Source organism: Myzus persicae, unplaced genomic scaffold (assembly GCF_001856785.1).
Source record: "Myzus persicae strain clone G006 unplaced genomic scaffold, MPER_G0061.0, whole genome shotgun sequence".
Classification (NCBI taxonomy): domain Eukaryota; kingdom Metazoa; phylum Arthropoda; class Insecta; order Hemiptera; family Aphididae; genus Myzus; species Myzus persicae.
In genome coordinates this window covers 64,342-85,545 of record NW_019104043.1, presented here as the reverse complement: position 1 = coordinate 85,545, position 21,204 = coordinate 64,342, and the positions used below count along the sequence as shown (strand labels likewise).

Sequence of the window (21,204 nt, the reverse complement as noted above, 5' to 3'; positions counted from 1 at the left end):
TACTTTTGAAAAAATCACTTGAATTAAGTATTTTAAATACATTCTCTAAGTACCTATCTGTATTTAAAATCAAATACTAACTTTCAAATACTTTTTTTTTCAACTTACATATTTTCTATTTTCAAATCAATCACTTTAAATAATCAAAAATATTTAGAAATGTATGTGTGCGTTTAGGAAAAAACAAAACCTATATAAAATCATAAAATATTACAAATTTTCAAGAAATATAATCTTATACAGAATATTTTATTTTAAAAACAATTATTAGTGAATATACCACTATGTAATATGTTTGAATTGGGAATTTCGAAAAGGGCCCATCTCGAATTTTTACCAAAATAGATTTTTTCTCATTTTTTTCATTTACACATATAGACCGATATTTTATGAGCGAAAAGGGACCATATCCGTTTTCTATTGTGTTGAAATAAACATCCTATTTTTAGAAAAATTTCGAAAAGTACTCATATCATCGAGACGTTCAGTTTTTTTGAGTTTCCTAAAAAATTTTAATTTTCAGATATGAGTCGTTTTCGAAATTCCCAATTCGTTTATGTTTAAGATATTATATACATACTCATATTAAGTAAATATTACAAATTATTTGTATTTTTAATTAATAATTTTTAATCGTACAATATAAATAATCTAATAATTCAATCAAAAATATAGTAATTTTTTTTTTAATTAAAAAATGACTTCATAACAAAATTCAAGGTTAAATTTTTCACTACGTTATAAATAATTAGTTTAAGAAGACTACACCCGTGCATCTCCGTCTTAATACATACGGCATAGCAAATTTTCGTTCACTAGTTTCGATAGCGTAAAAATTGGATTGAATTAACCTATAATTATTTAATTTTTAAGTAAAAACATTATCTTAAACTTCAAGTTTTATTCGATTTATATAATTTTCAAGAGAGATATAAGCATTTTAAAATGTGATATTCACATACCCATTTCTTGCTCGAAAATTAAAATATCGAAAAAATCGTCAACGATTAAGCACATAATATTATGATATTCTTACCCAAAAATTTGAATTCACTCTAATATTAACACTTACAGCAAACTATTAACTAGTGAAGGAAAATTGTTCGTACATGACTAAGACGGAGACAACAAATGCATAGGTAGGGTCCCTTCAAGTCTATAGATATAAGTTAATATTCGTTCAACTTAATTCGGCGAATAAATAGTAGACATTTTCATACCGAATAATATTGTATTATGAATTTTTACAAATTATAATTGTATGATATATACCTATATTATGCTGAAAGACTTCAGTAAAAACATTATACTATCTTAATAATTATAAATGAATACAATAGGTACCTATAAATAATAAATCTCACCAATTTCACAAAATATTTAAATATATAAACAGAAGTACAAAACAATAGGTTTTTTAAAAATATAACAACATTAATATGAATCTTAATGATGATTAAATTATACATAAACAGCCTACAGGGTCCTTATAATTATCACCAGTTCTAAGTGGTATAATACCATATAATGCAGTACTGCTGCAGTAAAAATTCCATTACGTCACTCAATTAAAATATCGATAATTCTGCACACACAATATTGAATGTACATACATTTCCTAATTTCTTATTTTCTATTAATATATCTATTTATTACGAAAATATATCGGTATAATAACAAGTCATCTTATAGTTAGCTAATACAATATTAGCAATAATATTGATTTGTAAAATAAATTTGTTAATATTAATGATAACATTTTAGTTAAATAAATTAAGAATAATTTAGATGTGTAACCCACTATCTTGTATAAAAAAGTGATACAAATCTTTTATGTATTCTTTGGTTAGAAATTTTAAAAAATTGTTACTTTATATTAGTTTTAATGATTTGAAATTTCTCTGATCGTTTACAATAGTATTTTATACTATTTTGGACTCTACGAATAATGTACGTTTATTATTGTGCAATCGCTGACTTTGTTTCTCGTTTTATTTTATATGATTAGATTTTAAAATTTTTGATACGCTTGAAGAGCCTCCCCTGCAATTTATTACATTCCGCCTACCTACCACCCGATTAAATGTTATTAGATTTAAGTGGAATGCATGCACGTGTTTATTTTCAAAAATAAATCAAATACTAATACTTATGTAACTCAATGTAAGCTGTATATTCTATGGTTTAAATTGTATGACAAATAAAAATTAAAGTTTCGTATAATAATTAACGATAATATATTATTTTACAGTTCATAATTAAATTTTTTATAACGAATCATAGGCTTACAGCTTAATAGTTTTAAAAATTTCAGAAAATTCATAACAATTTTTATAAAAATTTTTATCAAATCATTAACTAATTGTGTTAATTTTAGTCATTATACTAAAGTGTTTATAATACATTAATATATATTTTAATTTACTGATGTATTTTGGTAATTACACTATAATTTCCTTTATATAATAACGATGAATATAGCTTTAACTGTGTGGTAAATATATTTTTATTGAAAATATAATTAATTTACTAACCTTATTCTCTTGAACTAAACAACTCAACAAGAAGAACTTAAATGGCATAAAGTTTACATTTTATAAAAAAAATATTTACACATACCGTTATTATTACAAGCGGTACCGAGTACAATGAACGTTTTCCGGCTTTTTAGTAAGGACGGTGGCGACAGACTGCCGACTTTGGGATACCACTCGCGTATTTTCATGTTATTTGAGGAGCGACATCTATCTGGTCTCAAAAAATAAACTGAAATATTAAAGTGTATTTATAATGGGACTATAAAACTGTTCTTAAGCAATAAATAATCTATTTAGTATGTCATAATCATATAATATAAATATATTATAAAATTACATTTAATGTTTATAAAATAAATATATATGTTGCCCGTTAAAAAACTAATCAACTGATTATTGTAGTATGTATATTGCATAGGCGTGCGCAAGGGAGTGGCAAGATGGGCAACTGTCTCGCCTCTCGCCCTCTCCTGCAAGATTTGCTACTTCTGGTTATTTTTACCTAATTTAAATTTGATTATACATTTTTTATAAAATTACGATGACTAGAGCATTTTTCAAGATTTTTAGACAATTTGCATTTTTCAATATCTTAATAAATTCTATATCTAAATAGTATTAAAATGATTATTTCAATATCTGCAGTGACTATTTAGTCTTGTTCTCATGAAAGAAGCCTTTCAAGGCCTTCAGTATGTAGTGAAGATAAATTTGCAGAGTGCCGGGGGGCAAGATACATTGTATAGGCTTACCATATTTGATATTTATACATCAAGTACAGGCCTACTAACACTCATGAAGTGTTAAAATTAACGTGTATTTTTATTTTATGCAATGGTTTTATGATTGTATGTTGTTTGAAAATTGGAACATGGGGTTTATTTTTAAGGGTCAAAAAAATACCTGTCTTACATAAGCGCTTAAATGGTATTTTATGCTTAATAATATGTTATATGAGACATGTAAAGGATGAGGCACTGAGACCTAACCTACTGTATTATTTATATTACAATTTTAGTGACTGACCCGCTGTATTTAAGTAGATACAACAGGCCTTGGCAATAAGTCTCTTGGCATGTGGCAGGGTAAGCAGAGGCATGTACGCCCACAGAAGTATAAGCAGAAGGAAGGGGGCAAAGTCAAAAATCTCTGATAACACAGCACATATTGTTGTTTTGTTTTTGCAAGTGAAAAAAACAATTAATATTAACTAAAATAGAGGGGGCATGACCCACCACCCCCTGAAAGCGCCCGTAGGTTTTAGCTTCTTTGTCAATACGTATATATAAGTTGGTAATATTATTTTTAATTAGTGAATTAGGATGGTTGAACAATTTTCACTGACATTTTTTTTACTCATTAACTGTTAGCTCTCTAATAGTTGTTAACTGAAGGATTATTCTAGTAGAATAAACTATCTACTAAAAAATTATTTGAATAATTAACGTATAACTTAACTACGATTATTACTTAAATAACATTTTAGAAATATAGTTTTTTCTATCTATATTGTTTAATTTAGATGTACTTGTAAGTATACTGAATTCGTGATCAGAATAAAAACTGTGAAATATACTGAAAAATATTTTAGGTATTTTATTTCAGAAGAATATTGTTGGTTTTATGTCTTAGGTTATGTGTATTATTATTACATACGCACGACAACCAGCTATTACTTTTTTATGAATGTTTTTTGGTTTGGTTTTTTGATTCTATTGGGAAAAATAAATTAAATCAAAATGTTGAAGGTACAAACAACATTGAGAAACCTTAACGTACATTGTATATGAGTATTATAAAAGACACTTATCTACACGCATTTTTTGATATTATTCCTTTCTTGCACCAAACTCCAACCCAAAGTTAAATTTTACGATGGTCTTATCACTAGAAATAGCATAGGCGAAAATGTTTGTTTAGCTCATAAAGTAGTTTTATCGCTGTCAAGTGTTTTAAATTTTTTTTACTTCTACTATTTCCACTTTTTTTACAAACAAAAAGCATTTAAAGTTTGTCTTATTCGTTTTATTTGTACATTTACTAAGTTGCCAATGTTTTCATTGTTATTGTTATTTGTTGTTATTATTTTCATAATATAGTAGATACCAACCTACCCACAACCCACAATATTGAAAATATTCATATCAATTTTTATATTTTGATTTATTATATTGTAATAATTAATAATATACAATATTATTATAATTAGTAAATAATTCATTAAAACCAATAAGTAGGTAAATATTATTCTCTTTCTAAAAATATATATATGATACCCATTAAAATATTTCACTTGAATACTTAATAACAACAATAAATTATTAACTAGTTACTAAGAAAGTATTAAGATATAAAGCAAATGATGTATTTTCATCGTCATCTGACCTATATAATATGATTTTTTTACAAAAACAAGATCATAACAAGCAACTGTAATTTATATGAAAATCGTTTATCAAAAATATAAAATGGTCTCTTTATGGTATTGTTTTTTTCATGTAATATTTCTATTTTATGTGATAATAATCGGATAGTAGAAACTGTGGTAGTAGTAGACATACTCGCAAATCATATATTTAATATCGTAGCATTCTTTTTATTTTCAATGTACAGAAACACACTAATAATTGCAACAACAAAAAGTATTCATTTAAAAATATAACTTAAAAATATATATATACCTACCTGGAATTAACATTGACGCACTTTTATCTTTACACAAAAACATAAATATAAACTTAATTTCAAATAATACTAGCTATTCTATATCAATACAACAAAAATGTATTGTACCTATTTGAGAAGTGTAGGTAATTGTGTAACTTAATAGAGAATTTTCAATTAAACAAAACTTATTTCCCTTGAGGATGATAGAAAAACTTCTGTAATGCAAAAGGAATTAATTATTTATTAGTATCAATTTTAAAATTAAGAAACCAAAAATATGACAGTTACGTTTGTATTGAATTTATTTAGAAACTCTATTAACAAATCGACAGCTATGAAAATAAACTATTATTATTATGATAGTTCTTCAATAGTAAATCTTTAAAATATTTTAGATTCTATAATATACCTAGTAATCTAGTATATATTTTATTATACACCTATGATATAAATTTATATTTTGTAGATATTAATTATCCGTAGGTACCTATATAATATTATAAATTACAATGAGAAGTTATTACTTGTAATGCATAAATTATTAATGGAGGATTTCAGAATAAAATATTTAGTTATAAGTCGTAATCCCTCAGATAGCAAAATTTATTGGTTATATTATATATATATAATAATATTGATATATAACCATAAACCAACCTATACCTATAATACCAAATAAATTAATCAGTTCATTTTATTTGGAGATACATACAATTAATTTAGTGAAAAAAAGCATTAGGTGCTCACGACAACATTTAATTCATACGTCTAGAAGCGTATTACCATCGGCGTAATTAGTCATGTTTATTTCGAATAAAATAAATAATACCTAGGTATGTTCTGCGTTAATATTTTTGAGATTTTTCTTCTATTCTAAAATTCATAGGTAAAAATAAATATTACTTAAAAATTATATCATTGTAAAACCAATTCAATATTTAAAACCACATGGAATATAGGGAACAACCTATGGTGGAACTTAAATTTCAGTAGGTAGGTATGAGCTTATTATTTAAATAAATATAGGTACCTATGTAATAAAAAAAAATATGAACCATCATAATTTTAAAGTGTACATAAATTCACTTAAATGCTTACTGCTTAGTATAAATTACACTATCAAACATTTCTCGCCGACATGGTTTCTGCAGACGATGAGAGAATTATAATACATAAACGCTATTACCTATCAAAAAACTATTAAAGTGTTGTACCAATTTACTTTTTAAGATGTTAATCGCTAAGTGCCTAGTTCACATACTTAGATACTCTATTGAAAATAACTTTAATACTTAGGTCACGTCCCATCACTATGTATGTAGAATGTATTCGCTGTACATATTATACATTGTATAAATACTAAAAGAGGTGTTGTTAACTTGTAATAGTCTAAATTGACAACATTTTATAAAATTATTATTTTTGGGTTCAGTATTTCTTTACGTTTTAACTTGGTATTAAAAAAATAAAAATAAACTCACAGTTTTGTGGATAAATATATTGTAATTAGGTACGTTGTTACATATTATTTAATCATTAAATGTCCTCAAAAAACACCATACAAATAGTAGGTAGGTACTAACCTCTAGGCATGTCAAATTTTAGACTTACTATCATTTCCTTTACTTCTCTATACTTATTATTATACAAGTTTAAATATAATTGATACAAATAGTTTTTTTTAATATGGATAAAGGATATACCTATTATTTTTACCTATTATTGATAACCGTATAGTATTCTATACATATTTTACAACTAATTTTTCTTTCACAACTATTTTATTCATCCACCCCGAATTCCGATCGTTAATTTTCTGCCGAGTTAAGCGCCCCACGGCCAATGGGACGTTTCAACTTACGAGTACGATACTACTACGACCATTGGTCATTGACCGTACGCACGATTATACGATTAGGCGGATGCATTTTATGCCTTCTTTCCATTCCGTTTGGTTCCAAAAATTCCGAACGATCGTCGTACGGTAATAACCGGGCACCGACCGTTTGGTTCAAACGTGCCGCCGGTCACACTGTCCGTCATCGTCGTCGTCCAATTATACGTATCGCGTGAGACTGATAACTGGGCAAAATGGCCGTCCTCGAGCCGTCGTACGACTGTTATTAATTATTATAATATTATTATTTATCAATAATTCGTCACCTGCCGTTTTTTTCCGCGGCGTTCGTTGTTGACCGTCGGGAATAACGACGCCGACGACAGCAAGTAGCGACGTCGAGTGACAAACGATTTTCCACGCCAGGAGCACGGCCGCCGATCACGCCGCATTCCGTACGTGTCGTTCTGCACTTCCGCCGAACCGGGTATTCTCGAAAGCCCGGTTTGTGTTTCGTTTTAGAATATTTTGGGCAGTTCTGCGCCTCTGCTTATAGGCTTACCCACTCGAAACGTCCGTCCGATCTGTCCGTCGCGTTTCGAGTACGCGTAGCTCACGAAATCGCGAATGGTAGAAATATGATATTCATTGCCTACAGAGGTCTAGAGTTTATCGCCAAACCATTTACGACTGTGACAGAGTCGTGTAATAATAACCACGATAGTTGCTCTACAGATACAGTTACAATTATACATGCGAATAGAAAAATAAAAAACTGCCTACTATTTATCGATACTTGAGTTTTGTCGTTTTGACTTCTTTTCGGTGCTAATTTTTTATATCTGTTGTATAGAAAATGTTCATATCTTATCTGTTGGGATATTCCATGTCCAAATATGAAACATTTCTCTTCTAGCTACAGTTATTGTATTTTTTAGGCAATCGGATCTGATATGTAGATTATGAATCGAAATTTTTAAATAATATATCTCCATGTAATCGTTATTTAATGATGCCATTTTATTTTATTAATTATTGAAGTTTGTCATCCACTAAGTTATCTCTTCTTATTTTGTTTGATGTACATTTTTATCTTTTTTTCCTATGAAAAAGTCCCATCCCACGCCGTTTTAATTTTTCAATTTGTGATATCACCTGATTATTTTGTACAAACTAATTTGTAAACCTCAAAATGTTTGTAAATAATTTATAGTTACAGCCTGTGTACATATTATGCCAAATTTAAATGATTAGGTAGAATTATTGAGTTCATATAATTTTCAACATTTACATTGAACTTAATATTAATTAAGTACTTTTACTTTTTAAAATTTCAACTATTAAAACTTACCATTAATTGACATTTTTATTTCTGCAGAGTCATGTCTCAGTTTATAGATTCCGAAGCCGAAGAAAGTGAAGTAAGTATTCAACATTTATTTGAGTTAGTATTGATTCAATTTTGCATATATTTTTTAATTAAATGTGTAATGTTTAGTTGTCTATAATCTTCAATAATATTAATATAATATAAATTCATAATATTCTTTTAATGTTTATAGGATGAAGAGTTGGATGATATTAATAAAAAAAAGGCAAAGAAAATTAAGTCTATGCAAAGTGATGATGACGATGATGAAGGTATATATATACTTTATAACTATTGCAATTTTACTTGAGTTTTTTTATATTTAGACTTAGGTTATTATTAATAATAATTAAACATAAATCATTTTATATTTGTTAGCAGATGTTTAGTTCCTTGTGATCTATACATTTACTATTGAAATAACTATTTATCATTTTGATCAAACAATTCTAATTTCAAACTATGAACCTATCTAAGAGTTATATTAAATAACAATGCCATAAAACATACATAATAGGTACAAGCTAAAGACCTCGTTTCAAAAGAAAAACCGAGTGTTGTATGTCTTGTTTTAGTAAAATATTTGAATATTCTAATATTATTTTTTAAACATTCTGTAGCATTTAGCAAAAACCAGTTACGTACACAGAAAAAAATGTTTTATACAAATACTATTTTGGGAAAGAGTTTTTACCCCTTCCCCTGTATTTGGCTTGTACTTGGCACAAACACACAATAGTACTTGTTTAATTTGTTAATCAAATCAATTCAATTGCGTAGTATAGTGACAAAAAAAGATAAGGTAACTTAGTATTTATTATGTAGTATTGTAATGTACAATAATAGTATTTAGATTCTATTTAAATTTTATATTTTTGTATACAATTATAATGCTCAACATAATATTATATATATTAATACACTATATTTTAGTACTTTGAAACTTAACTCATGTTTAGATTATCAATACTTTACTAACGTTTTTATTAGTAATTTTATAACTAAGAATTAATTTAAGTTAAGTTTTTAATTTACTTTTAAATGTTCAATGATGACAAATCACTGCGCAAATCTGAAACGTTCTCTGTTTCCAAATTCTTAAAGAGTTTGTTGAGATATTGAGAATGATATGTCTTGAATTTTATCTGAGAAAAAAGTATAAAAATGTTTAAAGATTGGACTTGAAATATATTGTTTATATTTTTTATTATTATTATCGTTTGGTAATATAATATGTAATAATTATTCAACTAGATGATGAAGACAAAATTCGTGAAGAATTAAAGGACTTAATTGATGATAATCCAATTGAAGAAAGTGATGGTTCTGGTGATGAATCCGATGGTTCGAAAAAGAGAAAAAAATCTGATGACGACTTTGATGATCGATTGGAAGAAGATGATTATGATCTTATCGAAGAAAATCTTGGTGTTAAAGTGGAACGAAGAGTATGTTTTATTTTTGTTATGTTAGTTAACTACTGCAATATTATAAATATTTCATTTTTAGAAACGATTCAAAAGATTAAGACGTTTAGAAGATGAAGAAAGTGATGATGAGGGTACTGGTGAAAATGCTACTGAAGATCGAGAAGCTATTGCTAACACTTTATTTGATACGTCTGATAATGTAAGTAATATAATCAAAATAATATATATAAAAAAAATTTATAATTATGTGTGTTAATTAGGAAGAAGAAAGGACAACTGATCGTGTTTCTTCAAGAGCTGAACGGGTTGACAATTATGATGTAGAAGGTGATGAAGAAGGAGAAGGATATTCTGATGAAGATGATGATGGATTTATTGTAGATGATGAGGGACGGCCAATTAAAGAGAAAAAGAAAAAACGTAAACATATATATCAAGATGCTGCCCTTCAGGAGGCACAAGACATTTTTGGTGTTGATTTTGATTATGACGAATTTGAAAAATATGATGATGAGTATGAAGACGATGTGTCTGATGATGACTATATAGAAGATGAGGAAGATGGTGAAAGAAGACAAAGGCCAAAACCTCAAAAACGTAGGAAAGCTACTAGAAAATCAATATTTGAAATATATGAACCGATCGAGTTGAAAAGAGGTCATTTTACAGACTTAGACAATCAGGTATAACATACTACAACCTATAAAAATATTATAATATTCGGGCCATAAACATTGTTTATTTATCTAGATTCGTAATAATGATATACCTGAAAGAATGCAACTCCGTGAAGTCCCAGTTACACCAGTACCTGAAGGTTCTGATGAATTAGATGAAGAAGCGGACTGGATTTACAAACAAGCATTTTGCAAACCAACTATTACTACACAAGTAAAATTTTATTTATTGATATTATCTTAGTGAAAATACTTTTTTGAAAAGTATAACTTGCAATATCAAACATTTGAATGGTTTAAAGAGCAATAAATAATTTACAACTCATTTTTCTCCAGGAAATATATTCTACCTGTTTACAACTTATATAATAAATTAATAACATGTTCCATTTACATATTTTTAGGAAAACAAAGGTGGTGTAGATCCTCGACTTCAATCTAAAAAAGGACCTCAAACTATTGGAAAAATTAAAAAGGCGTTAGACTTCATGCGAAATCAAAACTTTGAAGTTCCATTTTTAGCATATTACAGAAAAGAATATGTTGAACCTGAACTCGATATCAATGCTTTATGGAGAGTTTACCATTTCGATGCTAAGGTATGTTTGTATTTAATTTTGGGTCATAGTAGTAGGAATTACCTATATTTTAGTATGTATTAATAAGAATTTAATATTTTTCTTGTATTTAGTGGTGTCAATTGAGATCTCGCAAAACTATGCTGATTGAATTATTGGAAAAAATGCGAAATTATCAAATGGAAATGTTAATGAAGGATACAAATGCCCCTATGCCTGATCACATTCGCATTATCAAAGATGAAGATATTGATAAATTGCGTGCCGTACAAACAAATGAAGAACTAAAAGATATTCAAGGTCATTTTATGTTGTACTATGCCAACGATGTCCCTGCTATGCAAGAAAGTGCTAGGAAAAAATCTAGAGAATTGAAAAGAAAAGCTAAAGAACTAAGAGAAGAAAGAAGAAAACTTGCAATTGAAGCTGGTGAAGATTTACCTGATGATGATGAAGATGCTGGTAATTTAGATGATGATGATTCTAACGTTGAAACTGTTAAACCTGCAAGTAGTTCAGGACCTTATACTATGTGCCTTAAATCTGGACTTGGTATGTCAATATTAAATATTTTGTAAATAATATGTATATACATCATATGGATAAATATTTATGTTTCTAGCGGGGTTTGCCAAACGTTTTGGTTTAAAACCTGAACATTTTGCTGCAAATGTTCGTGACAACTACCAAAGGCATGAAGTAGATCAAGAATCTGTAGATCCATATAAGCTTGCTGGTGAATACTGCAATGAGTAAGTATTGACAAATATGAATACAATTTAATATCATATAATTGATTATAATATATATTATTTAACTATTTACAGATTACTAAAAACCCCTGATGAAGTTTTAAAGGCTGGCAAATATATGGTAGCTTGTCAATTATCTCGAGAGCCACTTATAAGGAAATGTTTGCGTGAAACTTTCTTTGATCGTGCTAAAATTAATATTGTACCAAACAAACGAGGTGTCAAAGAAATTGATGAAAATCATAACTGTTATTCGTAAATATTTTTATTTTTTATCTTAAGTGATACTAATATTAGTATTTATATAATTAAGACTTATCTGTTAATATTTTGGTGTAGAATGAAGTACATTCGACGTAAACCAGTGAGAGATTTAGTAAAAGATGACTTTTTAAAGTTACAAATGGCAGAAGATGATAAATTGCTTACTATTTCATTTGATGAAGAAGTAGATGGTCTGGGTTCCCTTCCCTATATAGAAGAAGTCAAACAGCTTTATATAAGAGTAAGTAATCTATATGTGACAATTAATGTTCTTTAAGACTAAAATAATAAATATATTATTTCATAGGACGAATTTAGTTCAAATGTACAACAATGGAATGATGTGCGTCGTGAATGTGTTGATTTAGCTTTTAGAAAATTATTAATGCCTGAAATGGTAAAAGAACTTAGACGAAGTCTGCTAGCTGAAGCTAAAGAGCATATATTAAAATCCTGCAAAAATAAATTATCAAATTGGCTAGCTGTAAGTAGTTTAAATTATTACTATCATATTATTTAATTAATATTTAATTTTTGTAGGTAGGTCCATATAAACCAGAAGTGGATGAAGATGATGACGATTGGGATACAAGCAAAGGCATTAGAGTTATGGGATTAGCTTATTCTCCTGATCATGAACAAGCATCATTTGCATGTATTTTATCAACTGACGGTGAAGTTGTTGATCATCTACGTTTACCATATATTATGAAAAGACCATTCAATGATGATGTAAAAGCAAAAAGAGATGGAGATTTCAATCATATAAGAAACTTTGTACTTTTTAAAAAACCCCACGTCATAGTTATTGGAGCAGAGTCAAGAGATGCATTGTGGCTAGTTAGAGATATCAAAGCAGTTGTTGACCAACTAGTTGTCGATGAACAATTTCCTCAAATACAAGTTGAAATTTTAGATAATCATCTAGCTAGGATTTTTGCCAATTCTATTAAAGGAGAAGTATGTACATTTTTTTAGTATGGCATTTCAATTAAAAATGTTGATGGTTATAAAAAGTTTTTTTTATTAGAATGAATTCAGAGATTATCCACAACTTCTACGTGAATCCATATCTTTGGGACGTAGAATGCAAGATCCTTTGGTTGAATTTTCTCAATTGTGTTCAACTGATGATGAAATATTGTGTCTTCGTTATCATCAGTATCAAGTATTTATTTCAATCCATATTTTCTTCATTACGTTTTAGCAATAATTGAAATTGTTTACAAATGTTGAATAGATCAAATTTATATCAATATTTCAATACCTTTTACATATTTAGTTTTGAATAAATATGTGATTATGAAGATATACCCTTAAATAAATAATCCTTCTTACTCAACGTATAACACTAAAATTTTCACCTCAAGTTGTTTCAATTTTTTGTTCTTAGCTTAAGAGAACGTTATGCCCGCATGTGTTGTCTTTGTCTTTCAAGAGTGTAACATATCAAATTGTATGTTCAGCCGATCACATTTAGCTCAGCTATCTTAAAAATTAGAGTGAACTGACCTCTTATTAAAATTTAAGGTAATATTATTACGAAGGGCTTCTCGTGTGCTTTTTATTATATTTTAATTTTAAAGAGAGTTATGAGTATTTAAAGTTGTACTAACAATTTACAATTTTAAAATACTCATAAATCTCTTTAAAATTAAAATATAATAAAAATCCTTCTAGAAGCCCTCCGTAATGATCTTACCTTTAATTTTAATGAGAGGTCAATTGACTAATTTTTAAACTGACAGCTGAACATGATCTGAGCTTAAAATTTGGTATGTTATGCGCTTGTAAGATGGAGACCAACACATGCGGGTATAACGTCTTCTTAATATTGAATTATATAGTGAATTGATATATTATTGTCATACCTAAAAGTAGGAATGTCCTCTGATATATATATATGTTGTTCTAGTTTTAATTTTTAAGTTAGTTGTGAGAATGTAAAATATAAATATAAATATCTCTTATTGATTAAAAACTAAAGTATTGTAAAAACCAACAGGATATATCTAATGTTCTTTCCTTAAGACTTAGTAATAGGTTAATTCACTTTAATTTTAAAGCTAACAATACAAAATTATATCTGCTAAATGTAAGTTTGGTTTATGTCTCCACCTGAAACAATATTTTTATTTACTTTACTTTACATATAATTACTTATATTTATGCAGTATATTAATATAAAATCTGTTATTTTATTCTTCTAGGAAGTGTTGAATCAAGAAGAATTACTAGAAGGTTTATACCAAGAATTTATAAATCGTACTAATGAAGTGGGTGTTGACATAAACGATGTGGTTCAACGAGTTTATGCGCCCAACCTATTACAATTTGTCTGTGGCTTGGGACCTCGTAAAGCCACTGCATTAATTAAACTAATGAAACAGACAAACCAACGATTAGAAAACCGAACCCAATTAGTTACTGCGTGTCATATGGGTCCTAAGATATTCATCAATTGTGCTGGATTTATTAGAATTGATACCAACTCTTTGGGTGATAGTACTGAAGCTTATGTAGAAGTTTTAGATGGATCTAGAGTACATCCGGAGACATATGAATGGGCCAGAAAAATGGCAGTTGATGCTCTAGAGTATGACGACGAGGAAGCAAATCCAGCAGGCGCTCTAGAGGAAATTTTAGATGCACCAGAAAGACTTAAAGATTTAGATTTAGATGCATTTGCTGAAGAGTTAGAAAGACAGGTAAGCTGTTTTATATATTGTCTTAATTATTTTCTTATAAATATAAACATATCATTTTTAAAAAAATGTTAATATATTAGGGTTTTGGTAATAAAAGTATCACACTTTATGATATACGCCAAGAGTTAAACCACCGCTACAAAGATATAAGAGTACCATATAAGCCTCCAAATCCTGCACAAGTCTTCGAACTACTTACTAAGGAAACCCAGGAAACATTTTTTGTTGGAAAAATGGTTTTATCTACTGTCACTGGAATTGCACGTAGAAAACCTCAAAATGATCAACTTGACAAAGCAAATCCAGTGAGAAATGATGAAACTGGTTTATGGCAATGTCCATTTTGTTTTAAGAATGACTTCCTTGAATTATCAGATGTATGTCTTTCCTTTCATAATCACTTAATTATTAGAATTAATATGTTTTTGTTATAAAAATATTTAGGTGTGGAACCATTTTGATGCTGGTGGTTGCCCTGGTCAAGCGTCAGGAATTCGTATAAGATTAGATAATGGTATTAGTGGCTTTATAGCAATGAAAAATTTATCTAATACTCATGTAGCCAACCCTGAAGATCGTGTTCGTTTTAACCAGGCAATACATTGTAGAATTATCAAAATTGAACCAGATAGATTCTCATTTGAAGCTACTTCTAAAAGCTCAGATTTAAAAGATCAAGAACATCATTGGCGACCCCAAAAAGATCCTTATTATGATCATGAAACTGAAAGTAGACAACGAAAAACTGAACTAGACAAAAATAAAATAAAAAATGCTCAGACATATATTAAACGTGTAATTGTGCACCCATGTTTCCACAATGTATCATTTGCAGAAGCTGTTAAATTATTGAATAACTCCGACCAAGGAGATGCTATTATTAGACCATCTAGTAAAGGTGCTGACCATTTAACTGTTACCTGGAAAGTAGCTGATAATGTTTACCAACACATTGACATAACAGAAAAAGGCAAAGTCAATGCTTTTTCATTAGGGCGTTCACTTTGGATTGGCACTGAAGAATTTGAAGACCTAGATGAAATCATTGCACGTCATATCACTCCAATGGCAAGCAATGCTAGAGAATTATTACGATTTAGGTATTATCGAGATACAGATGGAGGAAATATTGAAAAAGCCGAGCAAATTCTCCGAGAAGAAAAAAATAATAACCCTTCAAAAATCCATTACATTGTATCTGTATCACAGGTATGTTAATACACAGATTTATTTTTAAAGGTTTCTAGTAGTAGTGATAAAAATTGTAAATCATTGCCTAGATTTAGGATTCTAACATATTGGATAAATTTAAAATGGGACTAAAACTAATAAACCACTAGAATCTTATACATTATTTCAGAATTTCAATAATTTTGTTTTAATATATATATAATATATTATATAGCTTTATTGTTAGTATTGCACAAATTGATTTTCAATTCTACCATTTCTGCTATCAATATATTATATAGAATGATTTCCAATATTAAAATAATTTTATATTCAGTAAGTAATTTTTTTACATTATAATCAAAACAATTGGGAACTAATCCAGACTTAAAGTATGAAAGTGTATTAATTAGTTTAAACAGAATAATGGGATATTTAGACATTCAATACTAATATTTTTGTGTGAAATGTACAAGTATAACTATTGTAATTAATTAATAATATATTAATAAACTATATATGTATTTTTACAATTTTTTTTTTCAGAAATATGCAGGCAAATTTCTTCTATCATGTTTACCTACTCGTAGATCGAAACATGAATACATAACTGTTACACCAGAAGGTTATCGTTTCCGTAGCCAAAATTTTGATTCCATTGGATCTTTATTCCGATGGTATAAAGAACATTTCCGAGATGCTACACCTCATGTAACACCAGTAACAGCTAGATCTGCTGGGCAAAATTATGGACCTTCTCCACATACAGGTATGTGTACAGAAATATTAATAAGTATTAATTATTTATTTGCTTTTTTTTTAAATATTTTAGAACCGTCACCAATGAATCGTAGTCATAGTAGCCACTCAAATGCTACACCTCAATATTCGCAATCACCACATGCATCATACAATAACATGCAGCCATCTGCTTATAACACTGTAAAATAATTTTAAACTTAACTAAAACTGTATAAAATATGTATTAATATATTTTTATTATTATTTAGCCGTACACACCATCAGGGCAGACTCCTTACATTGGCAATTATGCTACTCCTCGGTATGGTGCTTCTCAGGCACCAGTTCATGATGGTGTATTTCTTCATCCTAGCTCTCTCACACCAATTGTTCAAAGTAGTCCAAAACCATCTCCCTCTAAACCACCTGTCTCGGCAGATCCAAATGATTGGCGTCGAATGGCTGAAGAATGGGCTAAAGCTAAACAGAGAGGTGATGGAGGATACTCTACACCCATGTCTGATGGAGGAGGACGACACACACCTCGTAGCAGGTAAGATGTTAACACAATAAAAAGTCACAAATTATAAATCATTAAACTGTGTACATTTTGCCAACTTTGGTTTTTCTAAAATAGTGTTATAATTTTTAATCTACAAAACAGGAAATATATATAAAATTAAAATTGAATGCTTATCTAGAAGTTGTGTGCCTAAAAATAGGGGCATAAAACCTATAAAATACTATCAATTTTGGAAGTGGTTATACTGTTATAGGTTACTTGTAACTAAAATATTAGGTCATTTTATATTAACAATACATCAGTTATCACTTAACATATTTTAAGACCCAGTTATAAAGTTTTAATATTTTTTTATTAATACTTTTTATAGTTAATCCTAAAATTTACATGATTCAACAATCATGTGTGTGTTAAATTTATTTTACATATAGATTATAGGCATATTTTTTTGCTTTAATTGTATAGATTTTTTCTCTTTTTTTTAAAGTTGAATTAAATCTTATATCTTGTTTGAATTATTTTCCCCAGTCGTCCAATTTTATAGTCAAGGTACCAATTAAATATTTAAAGATGTATGTTTAGAAATAGATTTACTTAACTTTGTTTCTTTTAGTCTTGGTCATTATTTACTTATACATTAAGTTTCCTGAAAATGTTTTTCAAACCTTATAAGTCTATACTAAAAAAATATATGGTGTATAGTCGTATAGATACTGGATACCTTTACCTATGAAAATAACCTAAAAAATGTAATATTGAAGCTAACAACCCAAACTGTTGGTTTTACTGTATGAAAATGTGTTGTGTTATACATTTGTAAGACTAAACCAACACATGTGGGTGTGGTGTCCTCTTAATTATTATTATAATGTAACTGGTTTAAATATTTTAGGTACAACAATCATCGATATATGAACCGAGAAAGAGAAACAAGTATACCACGAAGCGATGCTCCATCACCTACCCCAAGTGCCTCGTCATACGGATACAACTCACCAGCACCATCAAAGACCTACAAAAGTAGTTATGCAACATCTTCACATAATTCATCTAAGTCACCACGAGGTCCATCTTCTAATTCTGGTACACCATATGATCCATTTACAATGGATCCTGGGCAAGATTCACCTGGAGTATATGCTTCATCGTCTCGTTCAGTACGCAATGATGATAATGAACCAGACTTGAGATATGCATCACCTGGATCAAGATGGACTCCACGATCTGGTCGGTCAACTCCCCATACCATTAATAGCCCTAGATCAATGATTGAATCTTCTATGGGCGATAATACACCATTGTATGAAGACTAAAAATGGATTTAAATTTCTCAATTTTATATTTTGTATAATTCAGTTTCCATTTTTAGGTAGGAATATATATATTTTTTTAAAGGTCAGTAGAATAAAAAAATATATATTTAAGAAACAAATACAATGTTTTAAGTTGAAATTTGAAGGTTTCAAATCACCTAATATATAAAACAAAAATGTTTTAGACTTCCTTTTGATTTTTTTGATATGTTATTGCTGAACATTTTGGTTACAGAACCTAGACTAAAATAAAATATATATATAAACTATTTTGATTCAGTCATTAACATTTTACATTGTTAATTAGCCGTTCACAACTATTTAAGTAAATTAAATAAATACTATATTACTAATTGAACATTTAAATTTATTATTGGCATATTTTTTGCCTCGTGTTTACACAATTTTTATTTTTATATACTAGGGTATCAAAAATAAGGGCATCATTAATAATATATATTTTTTCTTTTTTTGTATTCACTATTATTGTAAATTTAATACATTTTATTGAATAACCTAATTTATGCAAAAATTAAGAAATTTGATTATTGAGGTTTATTCATATTCTTTTACTAACAACATTGAGATGTGATTTTGTGTGACTTAATGATTGAAATGTGTCTGGTTAAATATAATTTCAAATGTGACATTATATGGATAAAATGTAATCAATGATCGACAATACCTAAGGAAAATACGAGAAAACCAAATGATTTACTATTTAATTAAAACGCCTACTTTTAGTATTTTATAATTGTATACAATTTTGATATGGTTAACAACATAATACCATATTGTTATATTATACTATACCATTAGACAGCTTTGAAGTTGTCAGTGTAATTGTAAAAATTGTTTCTTAATTTGTATATTAATAAGAAGTAATTGATGTTCACTTATAATTAATAAGTTAGTAACTTGAGTTTTTAATACAACATATTTAGTAAAAATGAATTAAAATATAAATAGTTTTTACGAAGTATATATTTTCTTTTAAACAATGTGTAATAAAGACATTTATATTGTTACGTTATTTTTTAATTTTTATTGCTCTAACAATATATTATTAAATGATTCTCATGAGAATACATTTTTTATTGATTTGCCAATAGCCAATATTGGGGTAAAGATAAAATGTATTTGTGAATTGAATTTTGGAAATTAAAGATTGAGCTGGGTTAACATCATGATCTGTATTCCGTTTAACTAGTGCAGTATTAGCTAAAACTGTTAAGCTTTATTAGTATAATCTGAATTTGAGTAATGAAGGTACATTGAAAACCTAATTCAATTTTAATCAAAACGATAGTTTATCAGGAAAATGGGAAAATTATTGGGAATGGAAATGAATATTATTAATTTTATTCTAATTAAGGGCTAACACTGAAAAAAGTGACTCGTAAAATGTCACACGCACACCTGTGGTAGTATTGCGAGGTAATTAAATTATATGTATAACACAATATACTCAAATTGTACATACAAAAATGACAACCAAAGTAGAACATTTGATATTCCGCATCTTTTAATTTTTTTAATTACAACCCATGTCATGATGTTCTGTCTAATAACTTCCAAGCTTACAATTCGACTAATTATTCTGCTCCATTTATTTGAATGATTAACCATGAATAATAAAGATTGTGTGAAAGGCACAAGCTTCATCTTTAATTGTTTATTGACATAAGGTTATAAACTGATGTTATATCTCGATAACTATTGAATAGGTAGAAATAAAAATTTAAACACAGAATGTCATAAAAATTAGTTTTACAAATTATTGGAATTAATTATGTGTTACCATTTGAAAATCTAAAGTTGACTAATGTTTGTCAAAAAAATATGACGTTAGGAATAGTTGGGATTACTAGCTGTACCGTGCCAGATTATTTTTTTAAGAAATATATTTGTATAATGTTTGTCATAGTCCTGAAACAGATAGTACTTAGTGCCATCACATACCCCATGCTCCTTTGAATGTAAAAAGGGCGAATCCAAAAACCCTGTTAGTACCCAACAAGTCGGACGTCTAGAGTGAAAATCGATTTTCTAACCACTTTACAGCATAGACATACCCTAAATACTTTACTTTTTTTGATTAAACTATAATCAAAAACTTCAACAAATCAGTTCATAGCTGATATCAAGACCAGAAGGGCCATCTAAAAGCTTAAAACATAGTATTTTCAGAGGATTATGATAAAACAATTGTGCTACTATCATCAAATCAGATCAGATGATACTTCAAAGCGTGTAATATATTAATAGGAAATATTATTTTTATAGATAACATTTATTGGAATACACATGAAAAATGTTGAACTACAAAACATTAAATTGTGTGCGTCTAAATATATCATTAACATTTAACTATTGAAATTGTGTAAATAACTCAACTAAATTGCTGTATCAATACTATGTTGTCTAAGGTCACCACAGGTGAATGCATTAAAAAATGTAGTTAAACATAAAATTGTATTGTAGCAGAAGCCAGAAACTGCAGTCTTTATTATTATCTAATCCCAATAAATTTATAAATATAAAATTCATTATTGAATTTGTTTTAAGGAATATCGTTTATTATTTGAAAGGAAATATAATTGATGATGAATGTTTATAGTGCTAAATAAAACAAGAC

At 28.1% G+C, this 21,204-nt stretch overlaps 1 protein-coding gene and 1 long non-coding RNA gene across 4 annotated transcripts in view; one reads left to right on the top strand and one right to left on the bottom strand.

Moving 5' to 3' along the window:
* LOC111037938 overlaps nucleotides 1-2,755 on the bottom strand; it is a 68,912-nt gene extending 66,157 nt beyond the window's left edge. The window contains exon 1 of the long non-coding RNA XR_002604926.1: nucleotides 2,535-2,755. This is a non-coding gene — a long non-coding RNA (uncharacterized LOC111037938). The remainder of the gene's footprint in view (nucleotides 1-2,534) is intronic.
* Nucleotides 2,756-7,290: 4,535 nt separating this feature from the next.
* LOC111037935 (transcription elongation factor SPT6) lies at nucleotides 7,291-18,596 on the top strand. Of its 3 annotated transcripts, none has more exons than XM_022320785.1 (22): nucleotides 7,291-7,496; nucleotides 8,420-8,462; nucleotides 8,604-8,682; nucleotides 9,665-9,858; nucleotides 9,920-10,039; nucleotides 10,101-10,523; nucleotides 10,591-10,731; nucleotides 10,922-11,116; nucleotides 11,209-11,647; nucleotides 11,718-11,847; nucleotides 11,923-12,102; nucleotides 12,187-12,352; nucleotides 12,419-12,595; nucleotides 12,652-13,071; nucleotides 13,142-13,279; nucleotides 14,322-14,819; nucleotides 14,900-15,196; nucleotides 15,264-16,028; nucleotides 16,536-16,758; nucleotides 16,822-16,931; nucleotides 17,000-17,283; nucleotides 18,146-18,566. In XM_022320785.1, the coding sequence occupies exons 2-22, from the start codon at nucleotides 8,424-8,426 to the stop codon at nucleotides 18,564-18,566; spliced, it is 5,439 nt and encodes a 1,812-aa protein (XP_022176477.1). In that variant the 5' UTR covers nucleotides 7,291-7,496; nucleotides 8,420-8,423. The 3 variants fall into 3 exon arrangements, with proteins under 3 accessions (XP_022176477.1, XP_022176478.1, XP_022176479.1); XM_022320786.1 differs by having other exon boundaries at nucleotides 7,291-7,545; XM_022320787.1 differs by lacking the exon at nucleotides 7,291-7,496 and having other exon boundaries at nucleotides 8,424-8,462; nucleotides 18,146-18,596.
* The last annotated feature ends 2,608 nt before the right edge of the window (nucleotides 18,597-21,204 follow it).